Raw genomic sequence first — 13,799 nt, 5'->3', positions numbered from 1 at the left:
TTGTCTAACATATAGGAGGGATCGGTAAGGTGCCCTCTGGGTTCTTTTTCCAATAAATCCCTCACTAACATCAGTGTGGATTTATTGTGCTGAGACGTTTGATACCAAACTTCCCAGTATTCAGTGAAACCATTATGGAACTGTGGAGTTCACAATGACAGACTCCCAGACCATATACTCAATATGACTACACTGCACTTACAATGTCTAAGAATGGGCTTGGACACTGTTGGGGCTTATTGCTCATGCAGCTATGCCCTCACCTGTGGTATAGTGCTCCCTGCCTTTAGGACTGTAAGGCCTGCTAGAGGGGTGACTTACCTGTGCCACAGGCAGTGGTTTGTGGGCATAGCATCCTAAGAGGGGTGCCATGTCAACTTTGTATTTTTCTCTCCACCAGCACACACAAGCTGCAAAGGCAGTGTACATGTGCTTGGTGAGGGGTCCCCAGGGTGGCATAATACATACTGCAGCCCTTGGGGGACCTTCCCTGGCCACAGGGCTCTTGGTACCATAGATACCTTTTACAAGGGACTTTACTGTGTGCCGTGGATGCGCCAATGGAGAAAACAAAGGTACTGATTTTGGGAAAGAACACTAGTGCTGGGGCCTACTTAGAAGGGTCCCAGCACACTTTCAGTTAAAGTTGTCATCAACATTAGGCAAAAAGTGTGTGTGTGGGGGGGGGGGGGGCGGAGGGGGGGATTGGGCGGGGGAGGGGGGTGTAACCATGCCAACAGTGGCACTTTCATGCAAGGGGCATTGGGTTTGGTTGATGTCGCTTTCTCAGGAGACTCAGATTCTTGTTGTGATTCACTGGTTCCTGCTATTTCTTTAAGGATGGTTTCCAGACTTTTTCCATTGTATATGACTTGTAGCACTTGTTGTACAATGATAAAATATTTGATCCTCTTTACCCATCAGTTTCAGTCTTTTGTGACCTTCGCCTTGCCTTATTTCTCCAGTATCTCTAACTCGCTTCTTTCCAGCCGCAGTAAATGTTAGCTTTTCTTACGGATTAGTTTGGCATATGAGAATTTTTTTTTGTTGGAGTCCTCAGATTGTGTAGTTAGCAACACTCTGGTTCTGAAGATCCACTGCTGCCAGCTGCTGCGCTCATGTTTACGAATTCGAATCAACGGAAAACCCGGAACAAAAATCAGTATTAAAATAAATTACCGATATGATGACTAAAACACATCATTATAGAGCTGCCATTTTAGAAAATGGCGGAAGGGTTGCTCAGAGGAATTATTTTCTGTCTCTGTAAGAGTACTTGACCCCAAAACCTATATTTTGACACAAAAATGAAGTATATAGGTCTCGTGGTTCCTTAAATATCACATCACCACTGCAACATGCTATATTTAAAAATGTTGTCCAGAAAAAAGTATTGTCTACCCAAGCTAAATTATGTCTCTGATCAAAAACACAAATCAAAAATGAAAATCTGTGGATAACTATTTTTTAATGGAGGTATACCAAGGGGCCGGGAACTATCAGAGCCACTCTCCCTTTTAATGAGTCATTAACAGGCACACTTTGGGCACCTGGGCAAAGCCAGAATCTTGTCCTTCCCGTCACCCGCCAAATAGCTAGAAGACGAAGACCAGCTCCAGGGGACCCATCTTTCCTCATGTAGCTCCCAACACTCAAGAGCCTTGTAGTTCAGGCATTCACCTGTAGGTTGAATTCAGATGTGTTCCTGAACATGCACAGTCGAATCCCATGAAGGTATTCGGAAAGCGAATGTTCCCATCTGCTAGTCTGGCCTAAGGGTCTGTAAACTCAAGTTGCCTGTTGGGGCATTATTTGCATGTGTTGTGAGATATGTTGGCTGATATCTTACCCGCAGTCCCAGATGACATTGTGCTGACCTTTGACTTGTAATTCAGGCTGTGCAATACATAATCAAGTCAGATCTGGAAACCACTAACTGGGGAGGGCAGTCCGTCGCAGCATGGTGCTTCAGTACCACGGCTTGATATGCTTTACCGGCATATCAAGTGATGTATAACTGTCACTTATTGGCATGGCTTTTGACAGCACCTCTCTTTGGGGGCAAGGTGAAAAAGAAAAAAGACAAGAATGTACTCTCTTGGCCTGGCACCACCTGCACAACAGTTGTTCCAGCAGTACAGCCCTGTTTGAAGCTACACAAGGGATTACACCAGAGGCCACGGCACACCCTGGTTCTCAGCAACTGACCTCTCAGACCTTTGAGGCAGAGATCACAAATTCTGCCGCCAGCATCCAGGTACCCATGGGCCAGAACCTACCTACTCCCAGCCCCATCAGTGGCGTTGCAAAACCCTTTTATTTTGCCCTCAGAGGAGCATCATCACCCGTTTGGAGGCATAAGTGGCAGAACATCACATGAAACAGATTGGTGCTCCAAATAGTTTAACACGGTTACATCATACCCTTCCTTTCTACTCCTCCAAACATGACACCCACATCATAACAGCTTTGGAGGAAGTTCAAGCTGGCTTAGAGAAAGGAGACACAGAAGTCGGAGTGGCTGCTAAGCACAGAGGTCAGGAGTGGCAGCTAAACCCGCTACTTTCTGGTGCTGAAGCACGGATGAATTCATCTTAGTCTCTCTTAACTTTATTCTCAGAAAGTTCAAGATGCTCACCCTGGCCCAAGATGTGTCTGCCCTGGATACAGGTGACTGGATGGTGATGTTGGCTTTGCTGTACACCAATTTCCACATTCCCTTCCTGCAGTCTCACAGATGTTACCTGCTGTTTCTGGTATGCCAGGAGGATTTTCAGTTTGCAGAACCTTCCCTTCGACCTTCCCAGTGCCTTTTTAGGTGTTTACAAAAGTGATGGTCGTTGCTGTCCATCTTTAGAGGTTCGGAATACCAGTCTTTCTATACCTTGACTACTAGTTGCACAGGGCAGGCTTGTCTCAAACAGTCATCAGTCACTTAAAGATGACTGCCAACCTGTTGACATCTCTGGAATTTCCAGCCCACCTGCCTAAGTCACAGCTGACTTATTGACAGAGGCTCCTTTTCTTCTCTCGTAGGGAATTTCCATGTAGAGTCATAAGCACTGAATAGTTCTGCACGCCTGCGGGGACCCCGGAGCACTATTCTGAAGTGTCTTCTTAAGTGTAGATGTTCGCCTTTCTTGAAGAAGGCCTGCAAAGTCATTTAAGAATGTCAATGTGCAGCCTAGAGGAAAGGCTGCAAAGGCCAAATTGTTCATTCTTTTTCGTTGAAAAAAGGGTACTGTAGTATAGACATACATTAAAAACATGTATATTCTAGAGATGATGTAGAAAAAATCTTTCACAAGCCTTTTTACAACTTTTAAATAAGGATGAAACAATGCAGGGCAGTGTAGCCCATAGGCTGCCATTATACAGAATGAAAATACAGGGAGTGCAGAATTATTAGGCAAGTTGTATTTTTGAGGATTAATTTTATTATTGAACAACAACCATGTTCTCAATGAACCCAAAAAACTCATTAATATCAAAGCTGAATATTTTTGGAAGTAGTTTTTAGTTTGTTTTTAGTTTTAGCTATGTTAGGGGGATATCTGTGTGTGCAGGTGACTATTACTGTGCATAATTATTAGGCAACTTCACAAAAAAAAATATATACCCATTTCAATTATTTATTATTACCAGTGAAACCAATATAACATCTCAACATTCACAAATATACATTTCTGACATTCAAAAACAAAACAAAAACAAATCAGTGACCAATATAGCCACCTTTCTTTGCAAGGACACTCAAAAGCTTGCCATCCATGGATTCTGTCAGTGTTTTGATCTGTTCACCATCAACATTGCGTGCAGCAGCAACCACAGCCTCCCAGACACTGTTCAGAGAGGTGTACTGTTTTCCCTCCTTGTAAATCTCACATTTGATGATGGACCACAGGTCCTCAATGGGGTTCAGATCAGGTGAACAAGGAGGCCATGTCATTAGATTTCCTTCTTTTATACTCTTTCTTGCCAGCCACGCTGTGGAGTACTTGGACGCGTGTGATGGAGCATTGTCCTGCATGAAAATCATGTTTTTCTTGAAGGATGCAGACTTCTTCCTGTACCACTGCTTGAAGAAGGTGTCTTCCAGGAACTGGCAGTAGGACTGGGAGTTGAGCTTGACTCCATCCTCAACCCGAAAAGGCCCCACAAGCTCATCTTTGATGATACCAGCCCAAACCAGTACTCCACCTCCACCTTGCTGGCGTCTGAGTCGGACTGGAGCTCTCTGCCCTTTACCAATCCAGCCACGGGCCCATCCATCTGGCCCATCAAGACTCACTCTCATTTCATCAGTCCATAAAACCTTAGAAAAATCAGTCTTGAGATATTTCTTGGCCCAGTCTTGACGTTTCAGCTTGTGTGTCTTGTTCAGTGGTGGTCGTCTTTCAGCCTTTCTTACCTTGGCCATGTCTCTGAGTATTGCACCCCTTGTGCTTTTGGGCACTCCAGTGATGTTGCAGCTCTGAAATATGGCCAAACTGGTGGCAAGTGGCATCGTGGCAGCTGCACGCTTGACTTTTCTCAGTTCATGGGCAGTTATTTTGCGCCTTGGTTTTTCCACACGCTTCTTGCGACCCTGTTGACTATTTTGAATGAAACGCTTGATTGTTCGATGATCACGCTTCAGAAGCTTTGCAATTTTAAGAGTGCTGCATCCCTCTGCAAGATATCTCACTATTTTTGACTTTTCTGAGCCTGTCAAGTCCTTCTTTTGACCCATTTTGCCAAAGGAAAGGAAGTTGCCTAATAATTATGCACACCTGATATAGGGTGTTGATGTCATTAGACCACACCCCTTCTCATTACAGAGATGCACATCACCTAATATGCTTAATTGGTAGTAGGCTTTCGAGCCTATACAGCTTGGAGTAAGACAACATGCATAAAGAGGATGATGTGGTCAAAATACTCATTTGCCTAATAATTCTGCACTCCCTGTAGAGCTGTGCCTTTAAGAAGAGATAGACTTCCTGTATCCCATCATGCATAGCAAAAGGCAGTTGCCTCAGTTCTTTTTTCCAGCTCCTTCTGACAGGACCCTGAAGCATTGAGCTCCACCTATTTATAGGTGTTTTGACTAAAATTCAACACAAATCCTTTAGATTTCATTTTCACTCGACGTTTTTCAACCAGAGTGAGTGTTTTCTGTCCTTTTTTGTCAAATTCTGACAGAAATTTTAGGCTTTTTTCCACCAACATGCCTTCACTTTTTGATAAGTGCCCTAGTTGTAGCAGGAAAAAGGCTAAAACAGACCCACATCAAGTCTGTATTATTTGCCTGCCGTCATCTCATAAACCTGATGCCTGTGACATTTTTAAAACCTTCTCCAGGCGCACCCTGCGTGACAGGGAGAAAATCCGCCTTCAGGCCAAGGAGGACAGTAGATGGAGGACACAATCTACAAGCAAGACCACAGAGTGAGGGGAAGGTCAGTCTTCCACCAGGGCTCTGACTTTGTCCTCTGGAGCAGCTTCCAGATCTGCTCAAAAACGTCTCAGGTCCCCGACGACGTCGAGAGCATCAACGTCGAGACAAGGAACAGCGCCGACATGCTCGCAGTCGAGAACCAGCTCGCTGTTGAGGAAGAGACATCGCTCGAAGTCGAGAGCGTTATAGTCGATGAGACGGCGCAGACATACGCTGTCGAGGAGTTCTCTGTCGAGGTCACCGTCGACACAACAGGGAAGATCGACGTTGAGAGACAGTGCTCGCCGTCGGAGATGATCGATGTCATCCCACCAACGCCGAGGCAGATCACCGTCGAGGGGCTCCCAATGGCGCGAGGAATCAACATCGAAAGGTACAGGTCGACGTCGTACTTCGACGTCTAGAAGCTTGTTGACACCGCAAGGGCATTCAAAGAGACCAAGGAGAGTCTATACCACTTGTGAATCCTCTGCTTTTCTGATTATATTGCCACCTTCTCCTCTACCACCGACACCTTTGGCACCTACAGCTCCTCCGCCGGTACCACTTTCTGAGGCCGCCCCGTGACTCCAGCAGGATCCACAAGACAGTCGTGTCATTTCTTAAGATGTTCCTCTACGTCTAGACACCGTCATCGGCATGACTCGGATCACAGGTCTCCTCGCTCCCTCCATAGGCACTCCTCTTCATCCACAAGAGATTACTCTCCTATGTTACCGGACTCCCCGTCTCCGAGAGTTTTGCCCATAGATGACGTGAATACTTTTCAGGAGGTATTAATTTGTGGTGCTACCAAGCTGAACATCCCCCTGGCAGTACCCACTCCAACAACCTCTGACCTATTTGAGACATTACACCAGCGATCTTTGGCTAGACCATTACTACAGTTGGTCCCAGGGTTACTTGAACCGGCAATGGACATTTTCCTTACACCGTCCACAACCAAGACTGCTCCTTCCAGACTCATAAAGTAATACCGTCCTCCTGAGCAGGACCCTTTATTTCTGAGGGCGGATCCAGTGCCCGATTTGGTGGTAATCGTGGCTACTAAAAAGCTACATTCAACATCTCCGTCGTCCTCCTCTCCACCAGACAAGGAGAGTAGAAAGATTGATGCCGCAGGCCGCAAAGTTTGCTCAACATCAGCCATCACCATGAAAGCGGCTAGTGCCACTGCCCTTTTGGGCAGGTATGATCGCGCCCTTTGGGATTCTATGCTACAATTTGCCGATCACCTTCCCAAAGACAAAAATGAGGATTTCTTTGAAATTGTAAACAAAGGCACCATGGTCTCCAACCAGGTGATTAGCGCTGGTGCGGACTCCTCCATTTTATCTGCTCATGGTTATTGTCATGGCGTATCCTTAAGACATTCCTGGCTACGCCTTACTTAACTCAAGCCAGAAGCGCAACAGAGGATACAGAACCTTCCTTTTTCAGGTTCCACTTTGTTTGGGTCTCATGCAGACCATGAGAAGTCTAGGATGAAGATGGAATTACACTCTTAAGGCAGTGGGCATCGAGAAGCCAAGATAACAGCGGAAAACTTTCCGTCCCTACCACCGTAGATTTTTCTCTCAAAGTCTTCAAACTCCGCAGTGGATGCCGCCTAGATCCCAGCAACAGCAGAGACCTTTTTCGACCCAGCGAAAACAAACAAGGGGTCGCTCCACATCACAGACCACCAAAGGAGGACGTCAAACATCAGCATCTAAACCCTGAATCCTTACTTCCCCCTCTTCCGTTACCCACTCGTTAGGGGGAAGTATTTCGCATCACCTGGAAGAGTGGCAACGCATAACATCAGACTCCTGGGTTTTGAATATTGTGCAGAATGGCTATTGTCTCAGGTTCATAAACCCTCCGCCTTCTATTCCACCCAAGCCAGTAAAATACCACCTCGACGTTCTCAAAGTAGAGGTCAGAACCCTATTACAAAAGAAGGCGATAGAACCTGTTCCTATGAACCAGCAAGGAAAGGAAATCTACTCAAGGTACTTCCTGGTACAGAAAAAAGGCAAGCACGAGTTCCGACCCATTCTCAATCTAAGAATAGCCAACAAATGGATTTGCAAAGAAAAATTCAGAATGCTATCCTTACACCAAATCTATCCCCAACTTCATCAAGGCGATTGGCTCTGTTCAATAGATCTCCGCGACGCTTACTTCCACATTCCTGTGGTCTAAAAACATCAGAAGTTCTTAAGATTTTTCGTCAGACAAAGCCATTGCCAATATACAGTGCTACCCTTCAGCCTCAAGTCAGCACCGAGGACGTTTTCCAAATGCATGGCGGTGGTGGCACCCCATTTAAGGAAACATCGGATCTTCGTCTATCCCTACCTAGACGATTGGCTCATAAAAGCATCCACATCCCGAGAGGCCCAACGGCATTTCAATTGGACCTACCAACTACTCCAGAGACTGGGCCTTCAGGTCAATCTCTCCAAGTCCACAACATCACCTGTACAGAGTTTGCACTACTTAGGCGCCATCATCGACACCACTCAAGCAAAGGTGTTTCCTTCGGAGGAACGACGTTTATCAATCCTCCAGAAGTGCCAGCTACTCGAGAAAATCCCTCAGACCACTGCAAGGACGGTATCCTCTCTCCTGGGGTTGATGGCGTCTTGTATCTATCTCACTCCCAACGCTCGCCTCCATATGGGACCTTTACAGGAGTGCCTGGAAAACCAATGGAATCAACTAGTAGATAATTGGAAGGACAGCATCCTTCTTTCTCCCCATGCCATTCAATCCCTCAAGTGGTGGTGTTCTCCGAGCAATCTCCTGAAAGGGATGCCATTTCACCAACAGGCTCCCCCTCAGACGATAGTCACGGATGCATCTCTGCTCGGATGGGGAGCGCATATGGATCACCTTCAGATTCAAGGCTCTTGGTCGCAGAAGGAAAGACTATATCACATCAATCTCCTAGAGCTACGTGCAGTCAATCTTGCACTCAAGGCCTTCCTCCCCGCATTGACTGCGAATACTCTGCTTCTCAAAACAGACAACATGGCCACCATGTATTACTTGAACAAACAAGGGGGCACCAGATCTAGAACTCTGTCTACGGAGGCCCAAACAATTTGGCACTGGTATCTAGCCAGGAACTTAACAATAGTAGCAACTCACCTTCCTGGCATACGGAATGTCCAAGCGGATGCCCTCAGCCGAGCAATGGACGAAAACCACAAGTGGGTTCTACACGACTAGACGTCCACTCCATCTTTTCCATGTGAGATACCCCTTCTATAGATCTATTCGCAACCCCAGAAAACAAAAAATGGCAAGACTTCGCCTCCAGGTACTACCATCCAGGGACATTGGGGAATGCCATGTGGATAGACTGGTCAGGAAAATTTCTTTACGCCTTTCCACCGCTTCCCCTGATACCGACAGTCCTCCTCAAGCTGTCCCACTCCAACACCAAGATGATTCTCATCGCTCCGGAGTGGCCACGCCAGTGGTGGTTTCCGGACCTTCTTCACCGATCACTCCTTCGACCTATCAGATTGCCATGCCGCCCGACCTTCTCACGAAGTTTCGAGGCCAGATGAGACATCCCAACCTCTCGTCTTTGAATTTGGCAGCATGGCTCCTGAGCTAGTACAGTATGGTCACCTTAATCTTCCTCAGGACTGCATGGAGATTCTAAGGGAGGCAAAACGCCCTTCCACAAGAACAGCTTATGCCTTCAAGTGGAAAAGCTTCTGCATATGGTGTTCGGACAAGAACTTGGACCCAACGACATGCGGCGAAGAATCTATTCTTCCATACCTATTACACCTGGCGAAGTCTGGCTTACAGTTTTCATCAATCAGAGTACACTTTGCAGCTCTGACAGCATATAGGAAAAGTCCTTCACAAACCTCTTTCTTTAAAATCCCAGTCATTAAAGATTTCCTAGAAGGTTTAAAAAAGTTTTTTCCTCCTACTAGACGTCCATCTCCTCCATGGGAGCTTAATATAGTCCTTTCGCGTCTGATGCTACATCCCTTTGAACCCATACACAAGGCATCCCTCCAACATCTTACCTGTAAAACTGCCTTTCTTGTAGCAATCACTTCAGCTCGCAGAGTTAGTGAGATCCAGGCCCTTTGCGCTCAAGAACCTTATACTGTTTTCCATTCCTCAAAAGTGGTAATGAGAACACATCCTAAGTTCCTACCTAAAGTCATTTCAGACTTTCATGTAAACCAGACCATTTCCTTACTGACTTTTTTCCGAAATCCATCTACTCCTGCTGAGAGAACACTACATTCTCTTGACGTAAAGAGGGCCCGCCACAGACCTCTCCGCACTGCACATAAGAAGTTAGTTTCCCTCCACCCCGTGTTGGTGGAATTGCACAAGCGTTACCTCCCATAGTGCCACTATAGAGCATTTACGCAAGCCCCTGTGTTCCTCTCTTCACAGGGCTGCTCCGTCCGCTGCGCCCAACCCTCCCGCCCCCGAGCACACACGGGAATATAACCCTAGGTGCATTTGCTATTGGGGGGTCCAAGTAGCACTCAACCCTAGGTGACACAAGCCACCTCAGTACGAGTACAGTAGTGCATCTGGCTCCCACTTGTCCGTTCCAGTAAGTGTGGGATTATTGCCAAGCCATTAGAACGTAGTGGATATTAGTTTGGGAAATAAACAGTGGAGCCCCAATGGGCCCTTCCCCAGCCCAGGGTAAACAACCAATTTAGATCAGATAATCGAGTCTGCGGCATAATTGAAGGGAAAAACGCCACACTGGAGGTAGGGTCGGAGTCAGAATAAGATGTAGTGTGGCATGATGGGGAGCGGGTCCATCCAGGCCTCCAAGGACTTGATCGTCTGTAGTGCCGCCACCCTCCCCCATGGGCCTGTTGTTGAGAGGACGCCGCTGACAACACTTCCTTCTGTTGCCACTTGCGCTGTCGTGCCAGCCCCCGGCTAAATTTCTGAGCATTTTCCTCTGTCCCTTGATGCCGGGCCATGGGGTATGTTCGCTCAAGCGAGTTCCAGGCCACTTCTGGAGAATCGAAGAATAATGAGTGATCGTCCAGAACCTTCAGTCATGCCAGGAAAAATAGAGCACACTTTAGCCATTCGTCTTGGAGCTGCTTCTTCACTGATTGGTATGATGCGCCGCACGGCTACACTTCCATGGTATTGTCTTGGAAAAGAGAGACTGTTGTGTTGCTCACCACAAGAGGTGCCGCTCTCCGGGTTATTTGCAAGAGGTGGTCTCGGTCACAATAGTTCAATAAATTCGGGCCTCCGTGGGGCGAGGTGGTGCACCAGGCAGTGGACGGCGTGCCAGCACCCTGTGAGCTCTTTTGACCACAAATACAGCAGAGAGACCCTGCGGAGCCATGGCTGTCCAAAACCACTCCTCTGTATGCTGGGTGGGATTTGTTCCTTTGTCCCCTTCCAGTAGCTCCACTATTCTTTAAATTACTTCTTCCCCCTCTCCCCTCAGCATCTTCTGCACGGTCGTGTAACTGCTGGATCCGCTGTTGGAGATCCAGTATAGTATCATTATTGTGAGTAGGTTGGGGAGGCAGGTCTACCAAAGTGTTCTCTGCCGCACCCACCCTGTCAGTTAATTTTCTGTGGTCGTCCCTTAAAATGGCAAGATCTGCAGCCATGGTGTCTATGGGGTGTTCAATTGCAGCGCGCAAATCGCATATTTCTTGCAGTATAAGGTCCAAATTATCTGCTGATTGGGCCGAGTCAGTTGGGGTGGGGATGCAGTCCACAGATGCTGAGATAGTGTGCATGTCAATAGGGTTGTGGCAAGTATTAGTGCCCCCAAAATGGGATGGGATACGAACTGACTTGGTACGCTTCATGGCAACAGTTCAGCATACGAGGGTGTGCGATTCACTGGGGGAGCAAATGCAGGCTAGAATCGGGGACCTCAGTCATCATCTCCACGGGGTCGACCAAGATCAGTGAGTGCCTCCGCCATAGAGGTGCAGGACCGTTGTCAGTTGTGCCAGATAGCCCTCACTGGACCAGTCTAAGATCTCTTAAGGGTGCAAAAATTGAAGGAGCGTGTCAATATCCAGGTACCTGAGGGCAGGGGTTCTAGGAGTCTGTCCTCCAGGCCCCACTGTATCTCTTCCAGGTGGGCTCCCTAGCCCCAGTCTTAACCGCTGTTTTGGTGCCTTAGATCTTAGCAGGTCGCAGCCACCACCACAGGCCCTCCAAGGAACTCAAAGGGCTCAGGGCCGAGAGCCTGATCCAGTATGTGGTCTCAGCTTAAGTACCGCACCAACAATCCAGCGCTAGGGGCCCACGCAGCCGCCCCGACCCTCCAATCTCAATGGAAGGGCCCCTCTCGCCGCTCCGCTCACAAAGTGGGCTTTGCTTCTCCATGGGGCGACGGCTCCTCAGCCCCGTCAGGACCCCAGGCACATGGGGAGATCCGCGCTGCTCGTCCCCTCTCGCTCTCCCGGAGCAAGCACCACCAGCCATGGCCTCCACTTGCGATGGCTAGAAGCTCATCGGCCCCCTGCACTGCTCAATCCGTCCCAATGAATAGGCACTCTGCTGAGTACCACCAAAGTCCCCCTGTGGGTTCCACTGCTGAAAGTCAGGCCGACCGCCACCCTGTTGCAGCTCAGAGTCCAGCACCACTAGGTCATACGCAGGGTAAACACGTGCCCAGTCGCTCGCTCCCACTGGCACACCTCCACACACCGCCAGGATCCTCCCGGGGGATCCCGCTGGACCAAAGTATATCCGGGTGAATCCCCTCTGCAGGAATTCAGATGTGTGCCATTAAATAATAAGCAGAATGTGGACGGTCTCACTGGTGGTACGCAGTAGCTCAAGCAAGAAAGACGCCATGTTCGGCACCAGGCCACCAATTCCCACGTACATCTGGGCTTTAATCCTTTAAATCTGTCTTCTATAGGAAGACCCCATTAGGTCTGCAAAAATCCCCAAACACTCCTTATTGGCACAGCACACTGTGTGTCCATCCTTCATTCCATCATATCATCAAGGCTGTAATGGAACCATTAGGGAGCTTGCCGTTATCATTTTGTTGTTGTTTAATACTTTAAAAATTTAGCCACAGTTTTTCAGAGCCCATAGCCTAACAGACTACTTTGTGCAAGGATGTAATACAGCAGTCATTTTGTAAACAAGCTGAAGTGTGCAGTATTACTTTGTGCTTTCAAGCACTACTTAAGCTAAGGTTAGAAGCTGAGGGGCAACCTGGATCTTGGAGGGACAGTTTGGTACTCCAGTTTGAACTGCATGTCCTGTATTTGCGGTTTTGTGTAAACTTGATATGGTTCTCAGCCTGCAGGTCAAGCAAAATAAATGAAGTACATAGATCAATATGAGCCTTTCAAAATGTAATGTGCCAGTTGTCACAGGCCCCCATTTACCTTATACTATTCTTGTCTTGCATAACAGATCTATTCAGGTCATTTCCCTTTTACAGAGTCTCTTCAGTTCCTGTTTTAGAGGGGAGTCAGGACTTCTTTTCTCCAGGAGCGCACTTTATTCAGTTTTTTTTTTTTTCCAATTACATAGAAATTCCTTGGTTCCAGCGACTGGTGGTTTTCATGTAATGTACTGTGACTTCTAATCTAAACTCTCATTCTATCTCCTTCATCACTGCAGGAGGGGTGAGAACACTAAGCAGTTTCTCAATGATCGAAGCCTGGTCGAGGAACAACGTGCCCGCTACAATAAGTATAGCATGGTTGTAGAGGAGGTCCCTATTGAGGAAGGAGCAGGCCAGATGTTTAAGGATGATTACGAGGACGAATATGATGACACATATGACGGAAACCAGGTTGGGGCTAATGATGCGGACTCAGATGATGAGCTAATCAGTAGAAGGTAAGAGCACTGGATATGCTATCAGACCTGATTGCCTCTATTCAAATACATGCCTCCATTATTTTCTTTTTCTGCCTTACCTTCAGGAAAGATCTGTGTATATTCATTAAAGCCCCAAAAATATAATTTCAACTTCTTTAAACTTACATCAGTTACCGGCCATGGTTTTCCAGCACATTTTGAGCATTGTAACAGTAGTTGTAATCACCTGATGATTAGTAAGCATAAACTGTTTTTCGATAAAAATCAAAATGAATACCATTAATATCTTGGAAGAAGTTATCACACTAAATTCCCTCTACTCTGCTTTTATGTTTTGAAACTGATTGTATGAAGTTAAGGGTGCACCTCAAGACATCTTACACCTATGTGATTGCTCAAGTTTGTGCAGCACGCTTCCTGTGTGCTTTTCCGTATGTTTCTTATTTAATCCGCTGTGGTGCTGTTTTTTCTTTCCTGACCGGTTTTGCTCTCAGATTGTATTTCGATTTCTGGACTTGTCCATAAGGGGCTGTAT

The 13,799-nt window shown here is 47.1% G+C and overlaps 1 protein-coding gene across 1 annotated transcript in view; it reads left to right on the top strand.

Moving 5' to 3' along the window:
* Positions 1-13,799, top strand: part of ASCC2 (activating signal cointegrator 1 complex subunit 2) — a 378,910-nt gene that overhangs the window by 245,294 nt on the left and 119,817 nt on the right. Inside the window, exon 15 of the mRNA XM_069214595.1 lies at positions 13,061-13,282. Within this exon, the coding sequence (XP_069070696.1) occupies positions 13,061-13,282 (222 nt within the window). The remainder of the gene's footprint in view (positions 1-13,060; positions 13,283-13,799) is intronic.

The sequence above is a fragment of the Pleurodeles waltl genome, chromosome 11 (genome assembly GCF_031143425.1).
Source record: "Pleurodeles waltl isolate 20211129_DDA chromosome 11, aPleWal1.hap1.20221129, whole genome shotgun sequence".
In the NCBI taxonomy this organism is placed as follows: domain Eukaryota; kingdom Metazoa; phylum Chordata; class Amphibia; order Caudata; family Salamandridae; genus Pleurodeles; species Pleurodeles waltl.
The sequence above is the reverse complement of the archived record's forward strand: the minus strand, read 5'-3'. Positions and strand labels throughout refer to the sequence as shown.